The sequence below is a fragment of the Pristiophorus japonicus genome, chromosome 6, assembly GCF_044704955.1.
Source record: "Pristiophorus japonicus isolate sPriJap1 chromosome 6, sPriJap1.hap1, whole genome shotgun sequence".
NCBI classification, from domain to species: Eukaryota; Metazoa; Chordata; class Chondrichthyes; family Pristiophoridae; genus Pristiophorus; species Pristiophorus japonicus.
The window spans coordinates 173,385,255-173,411,940 of NC_091982.1; the positions used below are offsets into that span (position 1 = coordinate 173,385,255).

Here is a 26,686-nt window from a genome sequence, read left to right on the forward strand (position 1 = left end):
TAATCTCCTTCAGCATCATACCGTCCTCCCCTCCCCGCCAAGATGTCTGCTCTGCTCAAATTCGTTCCCCTTGAGCAACCCTGATTATAATTGCTCAACCATCGGTGGCCATGACTTCAGCTGCCTGGGCCCGAAGCTCTGGAACTCCCTCCTGAAACCTTTCCACCTCTCTTTCCTCCTTTAAGACGCTCCTGAACACCTACCTCTTTGACCAAGCATTTGGTCATCTGTCGTAATTTCTTCTTCTTAAATTTTTGTCTTATAATACTCCTATGAAGCATGTTCAGACATCTTACTACAATTAAAGTGCTATATAAATACAAGTTGTTGTTGTTGTTGTTGTTGTTAGATGTCAGGAGCTGGTTCTTTTCCCAGAGAATAGTAGACCTCTGGAACAGGCTGTTGTGTCATGTGGTGAATTCAGACTTGCTGGATTCCTTCAAGTGAAAGCTGGATTTGTTTCTGGCTGGGGCAAAGATCACCTCTTACATAAGGTAGGTACTGCAGGGAAATAAAGGCCAGAGTGATCTCCTGGACTAGTTTTGATCGCCTAGATGGATTAGAGAGGAATTTCCCAAATGTTTTTTCCCAAATTGGCCTGGGTTTTTTAGACTCTCCCAAGGGATCACATGGTTTTGGGTGGGTGGAGTGCATATGTTGTGATACACAAGGTATCGCAATTGTGTGGGATAGGCTCGATGGACCAGATGGTCTTTACCTGTTCCTATGTTCGTGTTTGTATTATGAGGGGCCTGGATATAGTGGATAGGTAAACAGGTCCTCCCTTAACACAAAGGTCAATAACCAGGGGATACAGAGTTAACGTAATTGGTAGAAGGATTAGAGGGGAGCTAAGAACTTTTTTCACCCATAAGAGGGTAGCGGTCTGGCAATCACTGCCTGAAAGGGTGGTAGAGGCAGAAACCCACAATGCATTTAAAAAGTACTTGGATATGCACTTGAGGTGTTGCAATCTACAAGGCTATGGACCAAGAACTGGATAGCACTTTTTCGACCGGCGCAGACTCAATGGGCCGAATGGTCTCTTTCTGTGCGGTAAATTTCTATGATTTCTATGATTCTGAGGACGTGCAAGGTTCTTTTTTTCTTTTTTTGTTGAAGGAAATATTCCAGAATGAGAGGTTAGGTAAGGATTATTTGAATAACATCTTACTAAATCACCCAAGAGGAAGTCAGACCATGAAGTCATGAACGAACATTTCTTTATTATCACATTGAAATATAATTAGCAGCATAGGTATTACAGAATAAAGTATGGAAACTATTAGATGTAGATTGTTAACTTAATAATTTAGGTTACAATGAAAGTCCCAATATGTCACAGTAATTCAGCATTAGCTAGCATCGCTTATTATAATTTGATATTTCGTTCAATGTCCAAGATTGATATGATATGTTGAGGTGGTATCCATCGCCTCTTGGGTTGTCTGTTTCTTGGATAAATCTACCATCCATGTTGGTAGCTATTGGACTGGACCTGGTTCAAATATCACTGCCCTTATTAGCAAGGAAATTTCTTGTGCTTCTCTATCTGCCTTGTAGAGTCCTTAAATCCCTAAATTGCTGCAACTTCTCTCTCAGTACGTCATATCTGTCTTTCTTCTGGTTGCCCTATCTGACTTTTCTGTCCAAAAACCTTTTGTGTCACAAATATCATCTTTTATACCTTTGACTCTTGAATAAACCTCTTTGATTTAATTTTTAACCAATCTGAATGACATAACCTGCAAGAGTTCCCCTTTTAATCACTTTAAATAGACATGTCATGGAATTGTAAGGACCCGATGTTATCCATGAAGCTAAAGACCCAGATGTGTCATGTGACATGTTCACTCCCATAACAGCTCAGCCTTCAATAACAAAAGAACTGAACACCTCCAGATAAAAGTGGCACTTTGTTTTAGTCCCCCAGCTTGCAAACAGCACAAAGTCAACTTATTAAACTTTTAAGTTTGAAAGTGCCCAGATGGTCCACTAGATTATTTTTAAGTTATCAATCTTAGAAAATAACAAACTAACCAAAGTCTTTTAAAATAAAATAGATGCCACCGAACATTCATTTGAAGTGTGCATGCTCATAAATTAATTTTTGAATTATGAAATCATAATTAACTGAAATTCAAACTTTTGCTCAATTTAACAGTTTGGGCGAAGTTTTGTAGCTGTTGCAGTGAAAATGCCCGACAGACTGTCTTAACGACTTCTTCTAAATCAATTCAGCTGAGGCTGACTTATTGTGACATGTTCGAACTGCCTTTGTAACCTCAACTTGTACTGGCTGAACTCTGGAAAACAGAAGAGTTAATGCTGTGGATGCTTTTAAGAAATAAAACACTTTTCACAGAACTGGTAGGCCTAATTTGTTATGGTCACTGTTTGCTGTTTTGCTAAAGTGAGATAAACTATCTTATAAAGTTTTGCGATTCCACATAGGAATACTTGTTTGCCTTGGGGCCACAGGCTTAGCACAAGATGCAAATGATTTGCTGCAAATTGCTTTAGGCTGAAGGCAAGCAAAGCAAAATTCCACGTGACATCTGGTGCACATGACATATTTGCACATATCTTTATGCTCTGTGAGCACCCCACATGTAGGACACGCACGGATTTTAGGACAGTTCTGAATGTTGCTGTCGGATATGACTTTTGTGCCACAGTTTTTCAGGGTGTCCAGCTGGAGGTTGATGCATCCTTCATTGTCACATCGATCAGAGCGTGGTAATTGGCCCTTCCACTCCTTCATACATTGCCAGCAGAATTCATAACACTTCCCTTTCTCGACCGTGCAGATTGAACATTTCACCGACAGGTTTGTCAGGTCTTTTCGCTCTACACAACTTTTACATCCAGGGCACTTAAAAATAAAAATTCTTAAATAAGCATTGAGACAAAAAGAGAATGGAAACCATTTCAACATTTGCAGTTCATACTCTTTATCTTGCACAGAGTGTACGTTAAATATATTTCCAGAAATGTATTAATAAAACTCTGGCTATGCATTGCCTTCCAGCTGCAGCTCATATGCAGCTCGGCCGAGCTTCCTGGACAGTATATGCTAAACTACTGATACAACTGACTTACTATTATATCTATCACACACTACCTTAACCAGAGACAATATGAAGGGATGTAGAACCAGCTGTAGAAGGGAATTGGCTCTATACTGCTGAAAAAAAAAGTATTTTGTTTAAAAAAAAAGCTGGGTATATGCTATGGTGGGGATACATTAAAATAATGGGTAATACATCTGGTTAAAATCTAATATGTTATGATGTTAGAGTTCAAAGCATAAAGTCACATTCTGAAACAGAATGTTCTGTGCCGGAAGTGCACGTGATGCCATATTGGTTCCAGCGCACATTGGGCGTCCCCAGCAACAAACGCAAACATCATTAAAATATGCTAATAAGAGTATTACACCTGAATCAGGGCCCTTTTGTGAAACTGATATCCGATGCATGGTTGAAAAGTCACTTCCTTTACCCGCTCAGAAAATCACGGTCGGAACAATCAGCAAGCAACTTTCAAAATGGGAAGTAAAGGGATCCTTGCCTCTAGTTATGTTCAGTCTCTAGTTAGTTGTTTTAGGCCTCTAGGGTGCTTTTGGACCAGGTGTTTTGGCTGTTTTGACAAGGGTTTGTTAAATAATTTTGCAAAGTTAGTTTGTGGAGGGCAAGAACTGTTTCACAGGATTTGCTTGTTCTTAATTGCTGAAAATGGGCTTGTTGCTGGGCTTACCATGGAGGTCTCCAAGACAGTAGCAGGAGCAGTAGCAAGCGAGGCAGCAAAGACCTGCAGGCTGCAAGAAGAGGATGAAGAAGGCATTACGGCATGTGGGTATTCAGGAATAGAACATCATACCTGGACCTCACAGAGGAACAGAGTGTAAGGTAGATGAAAAAGGGGATGAGGGAGACAGTAACTTACGTGCTTACCTGGTGGAGCAAGAATTGGCACCCAACACCAGGGAACGCACTGCACTGCCTGTGGCAGTGAAAGTCACTGAGATTCTAAACCTTTATGCCTCTGACTACTTCCAAACTGCTTATGGTGACATCAGCAACATCAGTCAGTTTGCTGAGCACATGGCGATCGAGCAGGTCATTGAACTGTGTTTGTGAGGTGACAACAGTTCATTAGCTGGGATTTGCCCGTATTGCTGGATCCTGCAGGTGTAGGCCATCATAGACTTCACACACATAGCCCTGCATGATCAACCATCACCAACCAGCACTGTTTCTCAAGAGGAAGGGCTTCCATTCGCTCAAAGTTCAGCTGTTTGTGACCAGCAACTCATACAGGTCTATGCCCGGTTTCTAAGCAGTAATAATAAAACAGGGGTAGCGAGTCCTTTTACTAAAGATAACATTAGGTAAAGGAAGTCTCGTGTAGGGGAGATGGTTCTTAGGCAAACAATTGCAAACTGTTTTCATAGTCTGTTTTCAGAGGATTTCGGAAATAGATATGTCAATATGATATTTTCCTTTGATGCAGTCAAAATATGGTGTATAAAGGATCATGGGGCATGAGGCGTGAATTGGCTAGAATAGACTGGCAAATGTTACTTAAAGGGTTGATGGTGGACAAGCAATGGCAAACATTTATGGATCACATGGATGAACTTCAACAGTTGTACATCCCTGTCTGGAGTAAAAATAAAACAGGGAAGATGGCTCAACCGTGGCTAGCAAGGGAAATTAAGGATAGTGTTAGATCCAAGGAAGAGGCATATAAATTGGCCAGAAAATGCAGCAAACCTGAGGACTGGGAGAAATTTAGAATTCAGCAGAGGAGGACTAAGGGTTTAATCAGGAGGGGGAAAATAGAGTATGAGAGGAAGCTTGCCGGGAACATAAAAACTGACTGCAAAAGCTTCTATAGATATGTGAAGAGAAAAAGATTAGTGAAGACAAGCGTAGGTCCCTTGCAGTCGGACTCAGGTGAATTAATAATGGGAAACAAAGAAATGGCAGACCAATTGAACAAATACTTTGGTTCTGTCTTCACGAAGGAAGACACAAATGACCTTCCGGATGTACTAGGGGACCAAGGGTCTAGTGAGAAGGAGGAACTGCAGGATATCCTTATTAGAATGGAAATTGTGTTAGGGAAATTGATGGGATTGAAGGCCGATAAATCCCCGGGGCCTGATTGTCTGCATCCCAGAGTACTTAAGGAGGTGGCCCTAGAAATAGTGGATGCATTGGTGATCATTTTCCAACAGTCTATCAACTCTGGATCAGTTCCTATGGACTGGAGGGTAGCAAAGGTAACACCAATTTTTTAAAAAGGAGGGAGAGAGAAAACAGGTAATTATAGACCGGTTAGTCTGACATCAGTAGTGGGGAAAATGTTGGAGTCAATTATTAAGGATGAAATAGCAGCGCATTTGGAGAGCAGTGACAGAATCGGTCCAAGTCAGCATGGATTTGTGAAAGGGAAATTATGCTTGACAAATCTTCTGGAATTTTTTGAGGATGTAACTAGTAGAGTGGACAAGGGAGAACGAGTGGATGTGATGTATTTGGACTTTCAAAAGGCATTTGACAAGGTCCGACATAAGAGATTGGTGTGCAAAATCAAAGCACATGGTATTGGGGTAATGTACTGGCGTGGATAGAGAACTGGTTGGCAGACAGGAAGCAGAGAGTTGGGATAAACGGGTTCTTTTCGGAATGGGAGGCAGTGACTAGTGGGGTGCCACAGGGCTCAGTGCTGGGACCCCAGCTCTTTACATTATACATTAATGATTTGGATGAAGGAATTGAGTGTAATATCTCCAAGTTTGCAGATGACACGAAACTGGGTGGTGGTGTGAGCTGTGAGGAGGATGCTAAGAGGCTACAGGGTGATTTGGACAGGTTGGGTGAGTGGGCAGATGCACTATAATGTGGATAAATGTGAAGTTATCCACTTTGGTGGCAGAAACACGAGGGCAGAGTATTATCTGAATGGTGGCAGATTAGGAAAAGGGGAGGTGCAACGAGACCTGGGTGTCATGGTTCATCAGTCATTGAAAGTTGGCATGCAGGTGCAGCAGGCGGTGAAGAAGGCAAATGGCATGTTGGCCTTCATAGCTAGGGGTTTTGAGTATAGGAGCAGGGAGGTCTTACTGCAATTGAACAGGGCCTTGGTGAGGCCTCACCTGGAATATTGTGTTCAGTTTTGGTCTCCTAATCTGAGGAAGGATGTTCTTGTTATTGAGCGAGTGCAGCGAAGGTTCACCAGACTGATTCCAGGGCTGGCTGGACTGACATATGAGGAGAGACTGGATCAACTGGGCCTTTATACACTGGAGTTTAGAAGGATGAGAGGGGATCTCATAGAAACATATAAGAATCTGAAGGGATGGGACAGGTTAGATGCGGGAAGAATGTTCCCGATGTTGGGGAAGTCCAGAACCAGGGGACATAGTCTTAGAATAAGGGGTAGGCCATTTAGGACTGAGATGAGGAGGAACTTCTTCACTCAGAGAGTTGTTAATCTGTGGAATTCCCTACGGCAGAGAGTCGTTGATGCCAGTTCATTGGATATATTCAAGAGGGAGTTAGATATCGCCCTTACGGCTAAAGGGATCAAGGGGTATGGAGAGAAAGCGGGAAAGGGGTACTGAGGGAATGATCAGCCATGATCATATTGAATGGTGGTGCAGGCTCGAAAGGACGAATGGCCTACTCCTGCCCCTATTTTCTATGTTTCTATGTTTCTATGGTTTTCAATAGTTTGTCAGAGTGTGCTTGAAAGATACAGAAACCAATTATCCACTCACTGTATGCAGTTAAAGACTGATCACCTTTAGTGTGCACCAATAGAGTCTGTTCCGTATAATCCACTACAAAGTCTCGTGCTTATTCGAAATGTGTTGTTGTGAAACAGAGGAGAAAGGAGGTGTAGAAGGAGGTATAGTGAAATGTTCACTCAATGATTGGAGAAGAGTGCTGCTAATCAGGGAGGGGAAAGTTGCGAGAGCTGGGGCAACAGGTAGTGTAACCCTAGCAGAGGGTAATGAGACATGAGTTAGGAGGCTTACTTAACCTATCCTTGTGAGGTCATTGAACTTCTTCCTCCATTGCAACCACATCATAGGGTCGATACTTTTGGCACTTACATGCTCTAGCACCTCTGCCCATTCATGCTGAGCAGCTTGCCTATATATCTACCTGCCACCTGGTGGATAGAAGATATCCCTCCTCATGCCAATCTCCTCCACCAATACATTCAAAACTCTTGCAGCTTCTCCTGTCGCTGTCATTGTCCACAATATTCATTTATCATTGCCTGCAGACAAAATGCAACTCCTCTTTAAGAGGTGCAGGCAGCCTTTAAATCGCACCAGCAACACAATATTGACGTCCTTATTAGGTGAGCTGCCAATGACCAGCACCAGAAACGAAGGTAGCCTCTCTATTTCTACCCCAAAATTTTATTACTGACACTTCTTTGGCACTCATCTTTATTATTAAGCTGCAAGAGAGGCTTTGCATTAGATCTGATCCATTCCGTAGCTCACTTTAACTGTCAAGATATTTCTTGACATCAATGGATAAACCCATTCTTAGTATTTGAGTGGAAGTAATGGATGGCCTGTAAAACAAATCTGACATTTATTCCTAGCCTTAAATACAAAATACAAGGGATTTGTTTAGCCATTTGTATTCACAATACTTTGCAGCAGCGAGTGTGGCAAACTTCTCTTCAAAATACTGCTGCTCCTCATCAGTCAGCAGCGCATGTCTGCGAACCTCCACATAGGACCATTGCTTGTTACACTTCTCCTCAGTGCCTTCCTTTACAGCAGGGCGGTGGAATGTGAAATTACCCTAGAATAGGAATTGAAATTGTGCCTCAAAGTATTATTTAAAACAAAACTTACTCTAAATTGGAAGGGGAATTGGAATGGTGGGGAGGGGATGGGGTGAATGGTAATAGTATTGGAGATCAATACAAAGAACCACTCACCTTGGAACTATTTGTATATGACTGGGGAATAGGATTTTATTTGAAATACACATACCCTCAGTGTTCCGGAGTGCAACTGGGATTGCTATCCACAAGAATCAGGATTTTACTGACACTGAAAGTCACACTGAAGTAAGATGTCCATCATGAAGTTGTTGGGGAAACTTTGAGACTTAGGACAAGAGCTACTGGAAGACATTATCTGAAGGATGAGTATGTGAACATGAGTTCATATATTTATGGCTGGTACCCACCTTGAATGTTTACAGAGAGGCAGGCAGCTGCTTCACACCTCCACCATTCAATGCAATATAGTGTATGTCCATATTGTGGTCAGGATGATGATAGTAATCCACTCACACATGCTATGGTCAATTGTGCTGCTCACCAGCTACTTGAGAGGAATTCCTAACACTATGGTCCACCTAGCGATCACTCAACCCTATGCTTGTCTAATAAACAGCAAGGCCCCAATAATCTGTGGCCCTTCTGGGGAAAACTCCTGCTGTAACTGGCTGGAGTTCAATGAAAGGCCCAAGAAATAGGTTTGAGACCCAGATATGCTGGGTCCCAGATTTCATTAGGAGTTTTTGTGGGGTCATCCATCCCAACATGAGAGGAGGTGAGGCTGAGCACCGAGCCTCATTACACTGGGAGATCTTGCTTCTCTGGCCTCAGTGGGAACGGCATTTAGAGCCAGATATATCCATTGAGATGAGGTGTGTCAGGCCTCCTGAAACATAGAAACATAGAAACATAGAAAATAGGTGCAGGAGCAGGCCATTCGGCCCTTCTAGCCTGCACCACCATTCAATGAGTTCATGGCTGAACATGCAACTTTAGTACCCCCTTCCTGCTTTCTCGCCATACCCCTTGATCCCCCTAGTAGTAAGGACTACATCTAACTCCTTTTTGAATATATTTAGTGAATTGGCCTCAACAACTTTCTGTGGTAGAGAATTCCACAGGTTCACCACTCTCTGGGTGAAGAAGTTTCTCCTCATCTCAGTCCTAAATGGCTTACCCCTTATCCTTAGACTGTGACCCCTGGTTCTGGACTTCCCCAACATTGGGAACATTCTTCCTGCATCTAACCTGTCTGAACCCATCAGAATTTTAAACGTTTCTATGAGGTCCCCTCTCATTCTTCTGAATTCCAGTGAATACAAGCCCAGTTGATCCAGTCTTTCTTGATAGCTCAGTCCTGCCATCCCGGGAATCAGTCTGGTGAACCTTCGCTGCACTCCCTCAATAGCAAGAATGTCCTTCCTCAAGTTAGGAGACCAAAACTGTACACAATACTCCAGGTGTGGCCTCACCAAGGCCCTGTACAAAACTGTAGTAACATGTCCCTGCCCCTGTACTCAAATCCCCTCGCTATGAAGGCCAACATGCCATTTGCCTTCTTAACCGCCTGCTGCACCTGCATGCCAACCTTCAATGACTGATGTACCATGACACCCAGGTCTCGTTGCACCTACCCTTTTCCTAATCTGTCACCATTCAGATAATAGTCTGTCTCTCTGTTTTTACAACCAAAGTGGATAACCTCACATTTATCCACATTATACTTCATCTGCCATGCATTTGCCCACTCACCTAACCTATCCAAGTCACTCTGCAGCCTCATAGCATCCTCCTCACAGCTCACACTGCCACCCAACTTAGTGTCATCCGCAAATTTGGAGATACTACATTTAATCCCCTCGTCTAAATCATTAATGTACAGTGTAAACAGCTGGGGCCCCAGCACAGAACCTTGCGGTACCCCACTAGTCACTGCCTGCCATTCTGAAAAGTACCCATTTACTCCTACTCTTTGCTTCCTGTCTGCCAACCAGTTCTCAATCCACGTCAGCACACTACCCCCAATCCCATGTGCTTTAACTTTGCACATTAATCTCTTGTGTGGGACCTTGTCGAAAGCCTTCTGAAAGTCCAAATACACCATATCAACTGGTTCTCCCTTGTCCACTCTACTGGAAACATCCTCACAAAATTCCAGAAGATTTGTCAAGCATGATTTCCCTTTCACAAATTCATGCTGACTTGGACCTATCATATCACCTCTTTCCAAATGCTCTGCTATGACATCCTTAATAATTGATTCCATCATTTTACCCACTACCGATGTCAGGCTGACCGGTCTATAATTCCCGGTTTTCTCTCTCCCTCCTTTTTTAAAAAGTGGGGTTACATTGGCTACCCTCCACTCCATAGGAACTGATCCAGAGTCTATGGAATGTTGGAAAATGACTGTCAATGCATCCGCTATTTCCAAGGCCACCTCCTTAAGTACTCTGGGATGCAGACCATCAGACCCTGGAGAAGTGTACAGATGAACCCCTTTGAGAATTCAGGGCTGGGAAGTGGCCTGTTTGCTGAAGAGAAATTCATTTTTTTTCAAAATTATTATTGGCGGATGCTGAAGTGACAGAAAAATATTTTTTGCGGTTGGGAAAACCGTGCACCTACTCCACGGAGAGCAGCAGAGTGTCGGAATTTCCATCCTCTGCAGATGCCCAAGATGCATCCCTAGTAGCACAGCTACTTGCTGGCCTCATGCTAACTAGATGCCTTCTCACAGATCCCGCATATTCTGATGGGTCAGTGCTGGAAGGCACAATCCCTGCTTAACTACTAGAATCGTGGCCTGTGAAAATTTGATCCTCTTCCTTGGGGGAAGATGATGCATGTTGTGATGGAATATTGGAACAAGTTGACTGTTGTCAGAATTGGTAACCAGGTACTTGAGCTAAGGAGGTCCAGGAATACTATTTATGACTGACCAATTGAACTGGTTCATTGATGGGACCTAGCAGTGTGGGCAGGAATTTGTCACTTGGGTGGGAAAGGTGGTCTGAGCTCGACAAGTGATGGGAAGCTCTGTACTAGTAAGCTGAGTGATTTTAGCTTGTTAAACTCTAGCAGTATCCCAGGGCACACTGTGGGGTTTCTAAGTCTATGTCTTGCCAACCATTGCCTAAATTCAATGGTTTTATATAGGTTGTGTGTGTTCCTATGGGATGTGTGTACACTCCATATTGAATAAGCAGAAATTTTGCTTACTTCTCAGTAGCTTGGTTTGGGGACTTTTAAACATGATGATGGGTTTCTACACTGGAATACAATGAAACTATACCATAAAACATCATGTGTAACAATAGAACAAGCAAATATTAAAAATGAGGAAAATATGACTGTCATACTGATCTGGTCCATCAGGCTCCGACACCAGGCAGTGAGTGATTTAGGGTCGACTGCATGTTGACAGGACATTTCCACTCTCAGAACAGTTGGATCGTCATCTCTTGTAATGGACACCTTTCATTTACAAGTGACTTTTCACAAGATTACTCTCCAAATGAACAAAAACACACACAACCGTATTTTTACAGCAAAAATTTATATGGCGATATAAATGTTTTCGTTCTATGGTACTCAAATCTAAATCCAGCATTTGAAAAGATTTGTGACTGTTTGACACAAAAGGTTGCCTGGCACCTGGTAAAGCATTCTATATTTACTACTAACTCGTTGCAAATCTGCACACAATGACACACATTAAAGCTGCAACTGACAATTGCCACCCTTGGGGCACTTGCATCTTTGCATAGAAAATCATTATAATACAACTTATTCACTTAATACATAGTCACATACTGCCACACAGGATGGTGCAAATGGCCATATGACTGCAGCCAACTGCAGCCATAGGGAGAGCATTGCTGGTGGGAGTCAAGGCCACCTCTTCTATCAACTTTTTTGCTTCCGCCTCCTTCTGTTGCATCAGTAGTATTGGCCAATGTGCTGCCCAAATATGCATCAGACAAGCGACTGATGCGTAGGGCAGCAGGGGCCAGCTCTTTTACCTTCTTTCTCACTGAATAGTGACATGACATACTGTCCAATGTCACTGCACCACTATATTTCCCAAAGTATATAATTGGCTGTGAATGCTTTGGAATGTTCTGAGGTCATGAAAGGTGCTATATAAAGGCAAGTACTTTCTTAGCTATCATTGTGTGTTCCTCCCCCTTTCCTTTATGCAGTAGCTTACACAGAATTCCAATGAATTACAACATGAATACAGGCCATTTGGCCAAGCCAGTCCGTGTTGGTGTTTTTCCTCCACATGAGCAGGAGTCCTAATCTCATGTGCCCACTCAGTTCCTATATCCTTTTATTCTCTTTACCTTCAATCACCAATCTAACCTATTCTTAAATGTTGACATGGTCTCTGCTTAATCCCTAAATCTGGTATTACATCATTCCACAGTCTCTGTTTAAAAAATAATTTTCTTCTGCATTCTGTCCAAAATCTCTTACAGGTAATCATTATGCTCTCTTGTTCTTAAACTCCGCAATCATTGAAAACAGTCTGTTTATATCTACTCTGCCCTGTTCATTCAAAATTTTGAACAACTCTATCAAATCACCTCTTAATTTCCTCCTTAATCACCTCTTAATGAAAACAGCCACAATTTTAAAAGTCTTTCTTTGTATTTGTATTTTATCGTTCAGGCAGCATCCTAGTGAACTCCAACTGTGGTCTTACTAAGGTATGATATAAATTCACCATTACATTTCAGCTGTTATATTCGATACATCATGCCATAAAACCCCACATTCCATTAGATTTGTTTATGCCTTATCTACATGAGATACTCTATTAACATCTTGTGAACCCCAAAATTGCACTGCTCTACCACATCACCCATTTCCTCTTTCAAAGTATAATTATTACTTTTACTTTTTGTACCTCATGCACCACCTCACACTTACTGACATTGAATTCCATCGTCCATTTGTCTATTCCACAATATCCCTTGCAGCTCCCTTTGGTCCTCAGAATTAGTTACCATGCCACCTATTTTAGTATTGTCTGTAAATTTGGACACCGCTCCCTCCCTCTAGCCCTAAATTTAAATCATTGACGTACAAATCTTGTTGAAAATAATTACTGGAAAGCAGTCATTCTCATAGTGTGTTGACATGTTTTAATATTATTCAAATATTTATCCTCACACTAGAAACACAAATACATTGTATTCTTCACAGAGCTGGTTATGGGAGGGTGTGGCTGTTGAACTCATAACGACTCAAAATGTAACCATGTAGGGTAGCCAACCGTCCAGGATTGGCCCGGAGTCTCCAGGAATGAAAATGTCTCCTGAACACTGGCAACCTATGAGAAAAATCATGGGGGTGGGGCATTATGAAAATTGAGTGTCTTCTTAGTTATAAAAATATTGGAAATACGAAAAAGCATATTTGAGTGGGTGAGGCGTTTGGAGGCAGGAAGTCATGCGATGAAACCTCCAGGAATACGTCTAACTAGAAATGGCAACCCTAAAAACATGCCATGCAGTAAAGAACCTGATTCCCTCCCCAACCCTCACCACACCACAAGCCCACTGAGAAAAAACACATTCTGGGCACTGAACAGTTCTTTATTTCTGTTACTTGTTGTCACTGTTGATACAGTTGGCATTTTTCTTACTCTATCGTTTATTAACCACTTCCTTGTCTCCCCATCGTTTATTAACCACTTCCTTGTCCCCCAAATGTTGCCCCACTTTGTGGCTTCCTTTAACCGCCCCACACCCGCCCCCGTTAAGGCATTTATCAGCTGTTCAAACCACAGGGCCACTGAATATAAAAGGGCTGCAGGAGAGGTAAAAACTAAAAATCATGGTTTAAAAACTAGGATGAAAACACTCTACCTAAATGCACGCAGCATTAGAAATAAAGTGAATGAGTTGACGGCACAAATCATTACAAATGGGTATGATTTGGTGGCCATTACAGAAACATGGTTGCAAGGTGGCCAAGACTGGGAATTAAACATACAGGGGTATCTGACGATTCAGAAAGATAGGCAAGAAGGGAAAGGAGGTGGGGTAGCTCTGTTAATAAAGGATGATATCAGGGCAGTTGTGAGGGATGATATTGGCTCCAATGAACAAAATGTTGAATCATTGTGGGTGGAGATTAGAGATAGTAAGGGGAAAAAGTCACTGGTCGGCGTAGTTTATAGGTCCCCAAATAATAACTTCATGGTGGGGCGGGCAATAATCAAGGGAATAATGGAGGCATGTGAAAAAGGAACGGCAGTAGTGATGGGGGATTTTAACCTACATATCGATTGGTCAAATCAAATCGCAGGGGTAGCCTGGAGGAGGAATTCATAGAATGCATTCGGGATTGTTTCTTAGAACAGTATGTAACAGAGCCTACAAGGGAGCAAGCCATTTTGGATCTGGTCCTGTTTAACGAGACAGGAAAAATAAACGATCGCCTCATAAAAGATCCTCTCGGAATGAGTGATCACAATATGGTTGAATTTGTAATACAGATTGAGGATGAGGAAGTTGTGTCAGAAACGAGCGTACTATGCTTAAACAAAGGGGACTACAGTGCGATGAGGGCAGAGTTGGCTAAAGTAGACTGGAAACAAGGACTAAACGGTGGCACAATTGAGGAACAGTGGAGGACTTTTAAGGAGCTCTTTCATAATGCGCAACAAAAATATATTCCAGTGAAAAAGAAGGGCGGCAAGAGAAGAGATAACCAGCTGTGGATAACCAAGGAAATAAAGGAAAGTATCAAATCAAAGACCAATGCGTATAAGGTGGCCAAGGTTAGTGGGAAACTAGAGGATTGGGAAAATTTTAAGCAACAGCAAAGAATGACTAAAAAAGCAATAAAGAAAGGGAAGATAGATTACGAAGGTAAACTTGCGCAAAACATAAAAATAGATAATAAAAGCTTTTACAGATATATAAAACGGAAAAGAGTGACTAAAGTAAATGTTGGTCCCTTAGAAGATGAAAAGGGAGATTTAATAATGGGAAATGTGGAAATGGCTGAGACCTTAAACAATTATTTTGCTTCCGTCTTCACAGTGGAAGACACAAAAACCATGCCAAAAATTGCTGGTCATAGGAATGTGGGAAGGGAGGACCTTGAGATGATCACTATCACTAGGGAGGTAGTGCTGGACAGACTAATGGGACTGAAGGTAGACAAGTCCCCTGGTCCTGATGAAATGCATCCCAGGGTATTAAAAGAGATGGTGGAAGTTATAGCAGATGCATTTGTTATAATCTACCAAAATTCTCTGGATTCTGGGGAGGTACCGGTGGATTGGAGAGCAGCTAATGTAACGCCTCTGTTTAAAAAAGAGGGCAGGCAAAAGGCAGGTAACTATAGGCCGGTTAGTTTAACATCTGTAGTGGGGAAAATGCTTGAAACTATCATTAAGGAAGAAATAGCAGGACATCTGGATAGGAATAGTGCAATCAAGCAGACGCAGCATGGATTCATGAAAGGGAAATCATGTTTAACTAACTTACTAGAATTCTTTGAGGATATAACGAGCATGGTGGATAGAGGTGTACCGATGGATGTGGTGTATTTAGATTTCCAAAAGGCATTCGATAAGGTGCCACACAAAAGGTTACTGCAGAAGATAAAGGTACGCGGAGTCAGAGGAAATGTATTAGCATGGATAGAGAATTGGCTGACGAACAGAAAGCAGAGAGTCGGGATAAATGGGTCCTTTTCCGGTTGGAAATCAGTGGTTAGTGGTGTGCCACAGGGATCAGTACTGGGACCACAACTGTTTACAATATACATAGATGACCTAGAAGAGGGGACAGAGTGTAGTGCAACAAAATTTGCAGATGACACTAAGATTAGTGGGAAAGCGGGTTGTGTAGAGGACTCAGAGAGGCTGCAAGGAGATTTGGATAGGTTAAGCAAATGGGCTAAGGTTTGGCAGATGGAATACAATGTCAGAAAGTGTGAGTTCATCCACCTTAGGAAAAAAAACAGCAAAAGGGAATATTATTTGAATGGGGAGAAATTACAACATGCTGTGGTGCAGAGGGACCTGGGGGTCCTTGTGCATGAATCCCAAAAGGTTAGTATGCAGGTGCAGCAGGTAATCAGGAAGGCAAATGGAATGTTGGCCTTCATTGCGAAAGGGATGGAGTACAAAAGCAGGGAGGTGTTGCTGCAACTGTACAGGGTATTGGTAAGGCCGCACCTGGAGTACTGCATGCAGTTTTGGTCACCTTACTTAAGGAAGGATATACTAGCTTTGGAAGGGGTACAGAGACGATTCACTAGGCTGATTCCGGAGATGAGGGGGTTACCTTATGATGATAGATTGAGTAGACTGGGTCTTTACTCCTTGGAGTTCAGAAGGATGAGGGGTGATCTTATAGAAACATTTAAAATCATGAAAGGGATAGACAAGATAGAGGCAGAGAGGTTGTTTCCATTGGTAGGGGAGACTAGAACTAGGGGGCACAGCCTCAAAATACGGAGGAGCCAATTTAAAACCGAGTTGAGAAAGAATTTCTTCTCCCAGAGGGTTGTGAATCTGTGGAATTCTCTGCCCAAGGAAGCAGTTGAGGCTAGCTCATTGAATGTTTTCAAATCAAAGATAGATAGATTTTTAACCAATAAGGGAATTAAGGGTTACGGGGAGAGGGCGGGTAAGTGGAGCTGAGTCCACGACCAGATCAGCCATGATCTTGTTGAATGGCGGAGCAGGCTCGAGGGGCTAGATGGCCTACTCCTGTTCCTAATTCTTATGTTCTTATGTTCTTACATTCCTGGTAAGATGCCGTAAATTCCTCACCCTCTTGCAGCACTTCTGCGCCAGTCACTCTTTTGAGCACTTATCACCCCTAACCCCCGCCGCATTGAGGGACTTGTCAGCCTTACAAACCGCACTGCTGCTGAAATGCCTTTACTTCCAATCCATCCCCACAGAGAGCAACTTTGGTCCGAGATAATCCAGCCCTCTACCCCGCAGCTCGTCTATCACCCTGCACGGAGACCCTGCCTCAGCTCATCTGCCTGTAAGCCACATCCATGCTTTTGATACCTACAGATTGGACTACTCTAATGTTGTGCTGGTTCTATAGTTTAGTTCCACTCCAGCGGGGAGCTTGTTGAGTGTGAGGTGGAACATTGCAGCGAGGAAGATCGAGAAGAGGGTTGGCGCGATGACGCAGTCCTGCTTGACCCCGGTCCGGATGCACCGACGTCAGTGTCCTCGATCAGGCCAACATCTCCAGCATCAAAGCACTGACCACATTCGACCAGCTCCATTGGGCGGGCCACATTGTTCGCATGCCCGACACAAGACTCCCAAAGCAAGCGCTCTACTCGGATCTCCTATACGGCAAGCGAGCCCCAGGTGGGCAGAGGAAAGGTTTCAAGGACACCCTCAAAGCTTCCTTGATAAAGTGCAACATCTCCACCGACACCTGGGAGTCCCTGGCCAAAGACCACCCTAAGTGGAGGAAGAGCATCCGGGAGGGCGCTGAGCACCTCGAGTCTCGTCGCCGAGAGCATGCAGAAACCAAGCACAGACAGTGGAAGGAGCGTGCGGCAAACCAGGCTCCCCACCCATCCTTTCCTTCAACCACTGTCTGTCCCATCTGGGACAGAGACTGTAATTCCCATATTGGACTATAAAGCCACCTGAGAATTCACTTTTGGAGTGGAAGCAAGCCTCTGATGATGATGAATGTTGTGCTGGATGGCCTCCATAAACTTGAGATCACCCAAAACTCTGCTACCCGTATTGCAACTCACACTAAGTCCCGCTCACTCATCATCCGTATGCTCTCTAACCTACATTAGCTTAGGGTGACTATATTTTCTAAACCGAATCCGAGTTCACACAGTGTGGGAGCACGGCAAAGTAGCAAGGACAGAAAATGTAGGTTGTGCAGTGTAGCAAGGCAATTTTTTTTTAGGAAAATGGCCCACATGTATAACTTTCAATAGGCATTTGATAAAGTGCCACTTATTTGGCTTGTTAGCAAAATTGAAGCCCATGGGGCAGTAGAAGCACGAATACAAAATTAGCTGGAAGTTGTGTTGAAAGGCTGTTTCTCAGACTGGAGGGAGGCAAATGGTGGAGTATCCAATGGTTCAGTATGAAGACCACTGCTGTTTTTGATATATATTAATGACACAGATTTAGGGCTGGGCTTAATTTCGAAATTTGCAGATGACACAAAATTTACAAGTGTAGTAAACTGTGAGGAAGATAGTAATAGACTGGCTGGTGGAATGGGTGGCCAAAAGGCAGACACAATTCAACACAGAAAAGTGTCAGGTGATACATTTTTGTAAGAAGGATGAGGAGAGACAATACATGCTAAATCAACATAACAAAAAAAAAAACAGATTATCTGATCATTATTACATTGCTGTTTGTGAGAGCTTGCTTGTGCGCAAATTGGCTGCTGCATTTCCCACATTATAACAGTGACTACACTCCAAAAGTACTTCATTGGCTGTAAAATGCTTTGGGATGTGGAAGGTGCTATATAAATTTGTTTGTTTTCTTTCTTTCTTTTTCAATTTTAAAGGGGGTGCAAGAAGAAAAAGATCTGGAGGTGCTTGTGCAAGCTTAAAAAAGCAGTTACCAAAGCATATGGGCTTTATAAATAGAGGCATAGGCTTAGAAAGTCAAGGATTTAGTGCCACCCATTACTGCCAGATTAGGGTGAAAAACTGGCAGCTGCAGCTCTTCTGCCCAATCTGGTGGGTCCCACAGCAACCACCATTTTCAGATGGCTGGCAGCACTGCCGATGTCCACGATTCGTAGGGATATGCAGATTATGCAGATCGTGACGTCAGTGATTGTGCAACGCTCACTTGGCACCCAATCTGCTAGTTTTGACTTTGCCGCTCTACTTACTGGCATGCTTTAACTGCGAAGAGCTGAGCCAGCATTGACAATCAGGAAGGAGGCTCCAGCAGCGGTATTTAAAGGGATCATCAACAATTACTTGCACCTGACATGTTTCTGCAGTTTGACTGGCTCTGTGCAACTTTCTGCAATTCCAGCAGCTTTATTAACTTCTTTCAAGGCTCAAGGTAACTGGGAGTGTTGTTGTAAGTGGAGAACACCTTCATTCTAATTTTTGTGTCCTTCTGCGCATGCGCGGTATGATATATGAGAAAGCCGAAAGTGGGGCCGAACACATTGCTGAGCCTGGAGCTGCTATTCTAGCCTGAGCCAGCTACTGGGGCTTTTGGGTTATCTTTTGAAAATCAATGACTATACTAAAGTAGTCTCCAGGACTTTTGCCTAGAATATCGCTGTGGTTATCTATACGGACATTTTCGCAGCGATCTGAGAGAGGAAATCGGATGGATGTGAGAGAGGGAGAGAGTGTGTCAGAGAGAAGCGGGAGAGAGAGAGTCAGAGAGAGAGAGAGAATGGGGGAAGAGAGAGAGAGTGGGGGAAGAGAAAGAGAGAGGGAGAGACAGAATGGGGGAAGAAAGAGAGAGAGAGTGAAAGAGAGAGTGGGGGAAGAGAGAGAGAGAGAGTGGAGGAAGAGAGAGAGAGAGAGTGGAGGAAGAGAAAGGGAGAGAGTGAGAGAGAGTGGGGGAAGAGAGAGAGAGAGAGAGAATGAGAGAGAGAGTGGGGGAAGAGAGAGAGAGAGAGTGGGGGAAAAGAGAGAGAGTGGGGGAAAGAGAGAGAGAGTGGGGGGAAAGAGAGAGAGAAAGTGGGAGGAAAGAGAGAGAGAGTGGGGGAAAGAGAGAAAGAGAGTGGGTAAAGAGAGAGATAGAGAGAGTGGGGGAAGAGAGAGAGAGTGGGGGAAGAGAGAGAGAGTGGGGGAAGAGAGAGAGAGAGTGGGGGAAGAGAGAGAGAGTGGGGGAACAGAGAGATAGTGAGGTAAGAGAGTAGAGTGGGGGGAGAGAGAGAGGGGGTGAGAGAGAGCGAGAGTGGGGGGGGAACAGGACGGAGAGAAAGAGAGTGTGAGAGAGAGAGAGAGAGAGACAGAATGGGGGGGGGAAGAGAGACAGAATTTGGGGAAGAGAGAGAGAGTGGCGGGGAAGAGAGAGAGGAAGTGGGTGGAGAGAGAGAGTGAGGGAAGAGAGAGAGTGAGTGGGGGGTGAGAGAGAGAAAGTGGGGGAAGAGAGATAGTGGCGGAGAAGAGAGAAAGAATGGCGGGGAAGAGAGAAAGAGTGCGGGAAAGAAAGAGAGTGGGGAAGAGAAAGAGAGAGTGGAGGAAGAGAGAGAGAGTTGGGGAAGATAGAGAGACTGGGGGAGGGAGAGAGAGAGTGGGGAAGAGAGACAGAGAGACTAGGGGAGAGAGAGAGAGAGATAGAGAGAGAGAGAGAGAGAGAGAGAGAGAGAGAGAGAGGGTGGTGGAAGAGAGAGAGTGAGGGAAGAGAGAGAGAGAGAGTGGGGGGGGTGGAGGGAAAGAGAACATAAGAACATAAGAAATAGGAGCAGGAGTAGGCCATTTGGCCCCTTGAGCCTGCTCCACCATTCAATAAGATCATGGCTGATCTGATCATGGACTCAGCTCCACTTCCCTGCCCGCTTCCCAAGACCCTTTGCTCCCTTATTGCTCAAAATCTGTCTATCTCCGCCTTAAATATATTTAATGACCCAGCCTCCACAACTCTCTGGGGCAGAGAATTCCACAGATTTACAAACCTCTGAGAGAAGAAATTTCTCCTCATCTCAGTTTTAAATGGGCGGCCCCTTAATCTGAGACTATGTCCCCTAGTTTTAGTAGTTTCCCCTATGAGTGGAAATATCCTCTCTGCATCCACGTTGTCAAGCCCCCTCATTATCTTATATGTTTCGATAAGAACATCTCTCATTCTTCTGAACTCTAATGTGTATTGGCCCAACCTACTCAACCTATCTTCATGTCAATCCCCTCATATCCAGAGTCAACCTAGTTGTTAGATCTCTTAATTTCCAATGAAATACGAACTCCGGTTGTAGTTTGAATGTAATTTTATTCTGGCAGCAGCAACAAGCTCTTGGCTTTAAGCCAGGCCTTTGTCCTTCTGAGACCACATGGCCAAAATGGCTCCACTTATACCTGGTTCAATTTACAGAAATGAACTCACCTTCTTTGACCTTATTGGCTCAATTGATAGTCTGTTAACCTTTAATTGGCTCGCTACCCAAAGGTCCTAAAATGTCAAGTTGATTGATGACTTAATGCAACATGCTGAGTTACACGTAGCAGCTTTGACTTGGGGTCTGTGAATTTTCACAGCCTGTCTGAATGCAGCCTGTTTGAATTCTCTATCAACCCCACTTTGATTCTTTCACAAACTGAATCATAAAACTTCAGGTATCACTGGTTAAACATTCTACAAAATAATTTCATACATGTTAATAGAGTTTCCTTCTAAAATTTGTTGATGTGTTTCGCCACATGTCCGGACTAGTAGCTTCCACACAAATTTATACCAACCCGAATTCCATCGTGGCCACAATGGAAGTCTGGTTTTAGTAGGTTAATTAACCTTATTCCAAATAAATCCAAATCAATATCTTAATTCAACCAGTAAACAACATTCCCTTAAGCATAACATACCCCTGTGCCACGTACAGACAGTCTACTGGGACCTGCAAGGTGTCTCACATGCGGAACAGCAGCTACAGCCCCTGGTTGCAATAACATTTAATCAACATAAACAAACATAAAACAATTACAACAAATAGAATTAAACCTTCCACCAATGAAGTTCCTATTGAACCTAGCCATTCAGTGGCTCCGCTCCACAAAGTGAATGATGGAGGTTGCTTAAGTTTTTCTACCTCCTTTTGGATATGCTCCGCTAAGTGGGTAATTTCTTCGGAGCTATCTGGGATATATGTGCAACACTCAGTTCTGAGTAAGGCGCAAGTACCTCCCTTTTCAGCCAGGATGTAATCAAGGGCCATTCTATTCTGTGGGGCTACTGTGCGGATTGCGACCATTTCTGCATTGATTTTAACTAGGGCCTCTGAGGTATCATTGGCTACCCGTTCCACAAAGGATGCCATGTTAATGGATTCCCTTGCCAGTCTGGCGGTCCCATACCTGGGGATCAGAATGGCAAAGAACCTCTCTGTTTCTGTGATAGCTCTCTTAGGACGGTGTAAATGTTCCGACAGTGACTTTATATGATACATATAAGGCACAATGTAGGCTAAATAGCAGGATCCCATCCAATTCTGGGGCAGCCAAGGGTAGGCCTTGTGGCCACACACTCAATAGGTGCCATTATAGGCAATGAATGTTAGCTGTTTCTTTGTCAGCAACACTCCGGGGCCTGTCCAGACTTTGCCATCTGTTTTATTCAGAATCCCCGTTATGTTAAAAATTCCCACATCGGCCCAGTTTGGACGGTTCCGTGGCTTGATTATATTATAATTCCGGGAGCAGTTACTATACCCCATATTTTAGCCTCCTTTGAGGTTTCTAATCAGACAGACCGATTCCCCCGGTCTTCCCATTCCCGTTGTATTAGTGATAACAAAAAATTAGGGCCGTTTGGAATTATTGTAGCACGGTTGGTATCCCCCTTCAAAGGTAGTCAGATTGTAACCTGCTGACTTCCATTTACGTGCCCAGTTTTCCATATCCTGCCTGTTTTGTTTTGATTAATTATCTACTCAGCCATTTCCGAGATATTCAAGAGAACTGGCTTCAAGGGGATCCCTCCCTTTGAGTGAATAGGAATTTGCGCACATACCCAACAACTAGAAATGTTACCTTGTTTGGCATAAATGTATGACATATATAAAAAGATATTTACATGTAATTCCCTGGCTACCCTACTATTTCCCTTTGGTGCAGAGTGTCGGCTAGTAAGAAGTAGGCAAATGCCTAGAATACCTACAATCAGTAATACAGTAAATTTATACATTTTGGCAAAAAGTAATTGTCCTTATTAGATTTCAGCTTCAGTTACGGGTGCTCGTTTAACGTGTGAAGCGTGGATCCAAGCTTTCTTTCCTTGGACTTTAACAGCTGCCTGGGTGGTCAATAACACTTTATAAGGTCCCTCGCACTTGGCACCCAAAGGTTCTTTATGCAACTTTTTCACATACACCCAGACTTCCGGGATGATGTCGTGTCCTCCTTCGGGTGGATTACCCCAAGCTGCCGATACCTGTCGGGAAACAGAAGTAACAGCATTGGTTAGGTTCTGACAGTATGATAACAAAGTGTCACTCATTAAGTGAACATCAGTTTTTCTTAAATCAATAGTTCCTGGCAGCGAAATGGGTCTTCCTGTTATAATTTCACATGGGCTTAGACCTGTAGTTCTGTTCGGGGTTGCCCTAATGCTACATTGGTAGTGCCTGGGGCCATGGTGTTCCTTCTTGGTGATATTTGGCAAGCTGTTGTTTCAGAGTTCGATTCATTCGCTCTACTTGTCCTGATGATTGCGGATGATAAGGACAGTGTAAATTCCACGTAATGTTCAGTAACCTACAGACTTCTTGGCAGACAGCACCTGTGAAGTGTGTTCCCTGATCTGAGTCAATGCTACTCGGGACTCCCCATTGGGGAGTGTAATCCTTACACAAGACCTTTGCAGTGTGATTGGCTGTGGCTCTTTTAGTTGGGACAGCTTCTACCCATCTAGAGAATCTGTCGACCAGGACAAGAATGTTAGTGTATCCTTGGCATGAAGGAAGAGATATATAATCAACCTGCAGATGCTGGAATGGTCCGACAGGGGCAGGGAGCCTCAGTTGGGGCATTACCGTGATGGATCCAGAATTATTTTTTTGGCAAACCACACAGCGGTCTGCTACCAGCTGGGCATGTTTTTTAAATCCCCGACCCCACCAGCTTTTCTGGAATTGTACCGTCATCTGTTGTGAGGCCAAGTGTCCCCACGAGTGGATCTGTTGGGCTAAAAAAGGCATAAGCGCTTGTGGCGCTACTGGCTTGTCGGTAACTCTTTGTCTCCAGACACCATCTTCACATAGCTTAATTCCTGCCTCAATCCATGTCCATTTTTCCTCTCGGGAGCACTCGCCTTGCATTGTTTGAAGGTCTCGTGTCAGAGTCCTGAGTGCTTTCAATCTGCACATCTGTGTTGGTTCTTCTGGGGAACGCCATGTGAGGCGGCATCTTTAGCTGCCTGGTCGTCTAGGGCATTTCCCTGTGCTTCCATGGTATTTTCCTTGGCTTTTGTCCCAGGTATACAACCTCTTCTTGGGATATTTGTGCTTTGTTGATGCTGGCTTTTTGTCCTTTCAGCCAAAGGTGGTCCAGCAAAGCTCGTAAATCTTGTTCATGCTGTTCTTCCGTGTTTGAAGCTAACAGGATGTCATCTACATATTGGATGACTGTGGATGACAGGGGAGGTAATTCTCGCAAATGGCTTTGTAAAGCCATGTGGAATACCGTAGGGCTGTTGTGGAAACCCTGCGGTAACCGGGTCCAAGTATACTGTTGTCCTTGGACTGTGAAAGCAAACCACTGTCGAACCTCCGGTGCCAGAGGCACCGACCAAAATCCGTTGGCCATATCTATAACCGAGAAATATTTATGTTCTGGTTTGAGGGCATTAAAAATGGTGGAGGGATCTGCGACCAAAGGAGCTTTTTGATCAATACACTGGTTAGTTTTCCTATAATCGACAATCAAACGCCAAGTTTCATTAGATTTCTGTACCGGCCACACGGGGCTATTGGAGGAGCTATGCATTTTAATAAGCACCCCTTGTTTCTCCAATTGCTGAATAACCGGTAAGATTCCCGCGATGGCAGTTGGACTGATGGGATACTGTTTAGTGCATGGAGACTTTGTCCCGGTAAATGACGCAGGCTCCATCTGAAGTAGGCCACAATTGTTCTTATCTTTAGCCCATATCGGGTGTTCCTTCAATTCTTCTTTCTTCAAAGTTCTAATTGACCATGTCACCCGACCATCCTCGAAATGCAAAGATGAATCTACTTGGATTAGAACAATTCCCAAAAGAAGTTGATCTACTGGGCCTATCCAGACCGGCGTGGTTAGTTCATGTGGACCCAGCCCTATAAGTACTGGTGTTGTCTTTTAATTTCCATTTTATGGCCCGCAACTCCATAGGCTGTACGTGCCCTACAATCCAACGGCAAAAAGTCTCCATATTGTAGGGGTAAGCATGTTAATTCCGCCCCTGTGTCTAAAAGACAGTCCACATCCTTATCGCCCACACTCACAGTTATATATAGCCCATCTTCCCTTTGTTGTATTAGTGCGAGGAGGGGGGCCAGGGTGGGCTCTAATCGTTTTTTGCTATCCCAAGTAACTTCTACTGTTGTTGTATTGTCAGTCGCTTAAATGCTTCTATGAGGTCATTATCTTGTGACAAGCCTGGCTTGTTGGCTGAATTGTATCCCTGGCTGCGTCCTCTTCCCCGGCCATGACCTTGCTGTTTTGCCCTGCACGTCTTGGCCCAGTGACCTTCTTTCCCACAATAATGACATTTTCCGGGTAATTTTTCTAATAATATCGGAATCCTGGGATTTCCATCCCATAGCCTGTACAGCTCGGACTTTAGCTCCCATATCCCGATCTAATTGGTTACATCGATCCACCAATGCAGCAAAGGTAGTGCCTCTACCTTCCCAGTCCGGTAACACTACCTTAAGCATTTTGGACAGTTCTGGCTTTAGACCTGCCACGAAAGCTGCTTTCAGGGGTCCAAACACTTGTTCATCCATTTCCTCATCCGTATTATTCATACCCGAATGTTCTAGCTATGTGCATCTAAACCGCTTGTCATACTCCAGGACCTCCTCTGTTCTTTTCTGTTGGCAGGCTGCAATGTTTCCCCAGTCTGTCTTAGCTGGACTGAAGGCTTGCAGCCAGTGTTTAATCGCCCCCCACCCTGCGTTTAATTCTTGCTCATCCTGCCCCAAAGCTTCTTCTACCTTGTCGTGCAATTTTCTTTCCTGTGTTTTTGGCACCATTATGGTCAAAATTTGCACTCCGTCCCAGGGATGAAGTTGAGATATATTTCTTAAGCGGTCCAATTGGTCCCACATTTTCACTCCCCCTTTCTTTGAATGGGGAAACTCCTTGGACCATTTATCAATTTTCTCTGGGTCTGCCGGATCATGAAATAACTATTCTGCATACACCTTTTTCTTCGTTTTTTTGGTTCCGCCCTCATCTGCAGTCTCTTCTGATTTGACTACAACTCGTCTTTTTTTTAAACGGGGCAAAGCGCTCCCCTAATTCTTCATCATCCTCCGACACTGTATTGTCAGAGGATTCAGAATCCGTATCTATTCCTCGGGTTTGCACTTTTAATTTATCCAAACATGGGTACCCTGGGAATTGACTGATATATTTTCCTTTTCCTATTACTGTCTCTTGACCTAATGATTTTTTCCATTCTTTAATTTCACCTTTAAGATCTTTAACTTCCGCTTCCGACTTTTCAAGTTCAAGTCTTTTCTGTCGCAGCTGTGCACAAACAGCTTGCAATTGGTCCTTTGTACTGGTCAGTTCTCAATCATGTTGGGAACGCATTATAATTTCATTCCGCTTTCGGATCTGGCCCACAACGGCTAGGGACCATCTAGTTCGCTCTTTATTTTTCATACGGGCCATTTTTCCCCAAACCCTTTTAATCTTGTCCAAGGACCATTGTCCTTTGGAGGTACCGTATTTTTGTTCGATCTTAATACAGGTTTTAGATAAGTTGAATTGTTGCTCTATGTATTCTTTTAACTGTTGGAGGATTTCATCTATCGAAACCTCAGGTGGTGCCCGCCCACCTTTTACAGTTGTAGGCAATTCTTTGCTCTTATCTCCTGCTGCCATAATACTGATTTCTTTACTGGGGTCTCGAGTCGTAGGCTTTCCAGCCGATCAGTAGGTCGTGATTAATTAACTAACACACCGCCGAAGT

The 26,686-nt window shown here is 43.7% G+C and overlaps 1 protein-coding gene across 1 annotated transcript; it reads right to left on the reverse strand.

Moving 5' to 3' along the window:
• Positions 1–2,428: 2,428 nt before the first annotated feature.
• LOC139266227 (E3 ubiquitin-protein ligase DDB_G0292642-like) lies at positions 2,429–18,722 on the reverse strand. The gene is made up of 5 exons (XM_070884056.1): positions 18,717–18,722; positions 13,112–13,168; positions 11,182–11,304; positions 7,653–7,841; positions 2,429–2,875 (listed from the first exon to the last, which is right to left on the reverse strand). The coding sequence occupies exons 1-5, from the start codon at positions 18,720–18,722 to the stop codon at positions 2,429–2,431; spliced, it is 822 nt and encodes a 273-aa protein (XP_070740157.1).
• Positions 18,723–26,686: the final 7,964 nt, after the last annotated feature.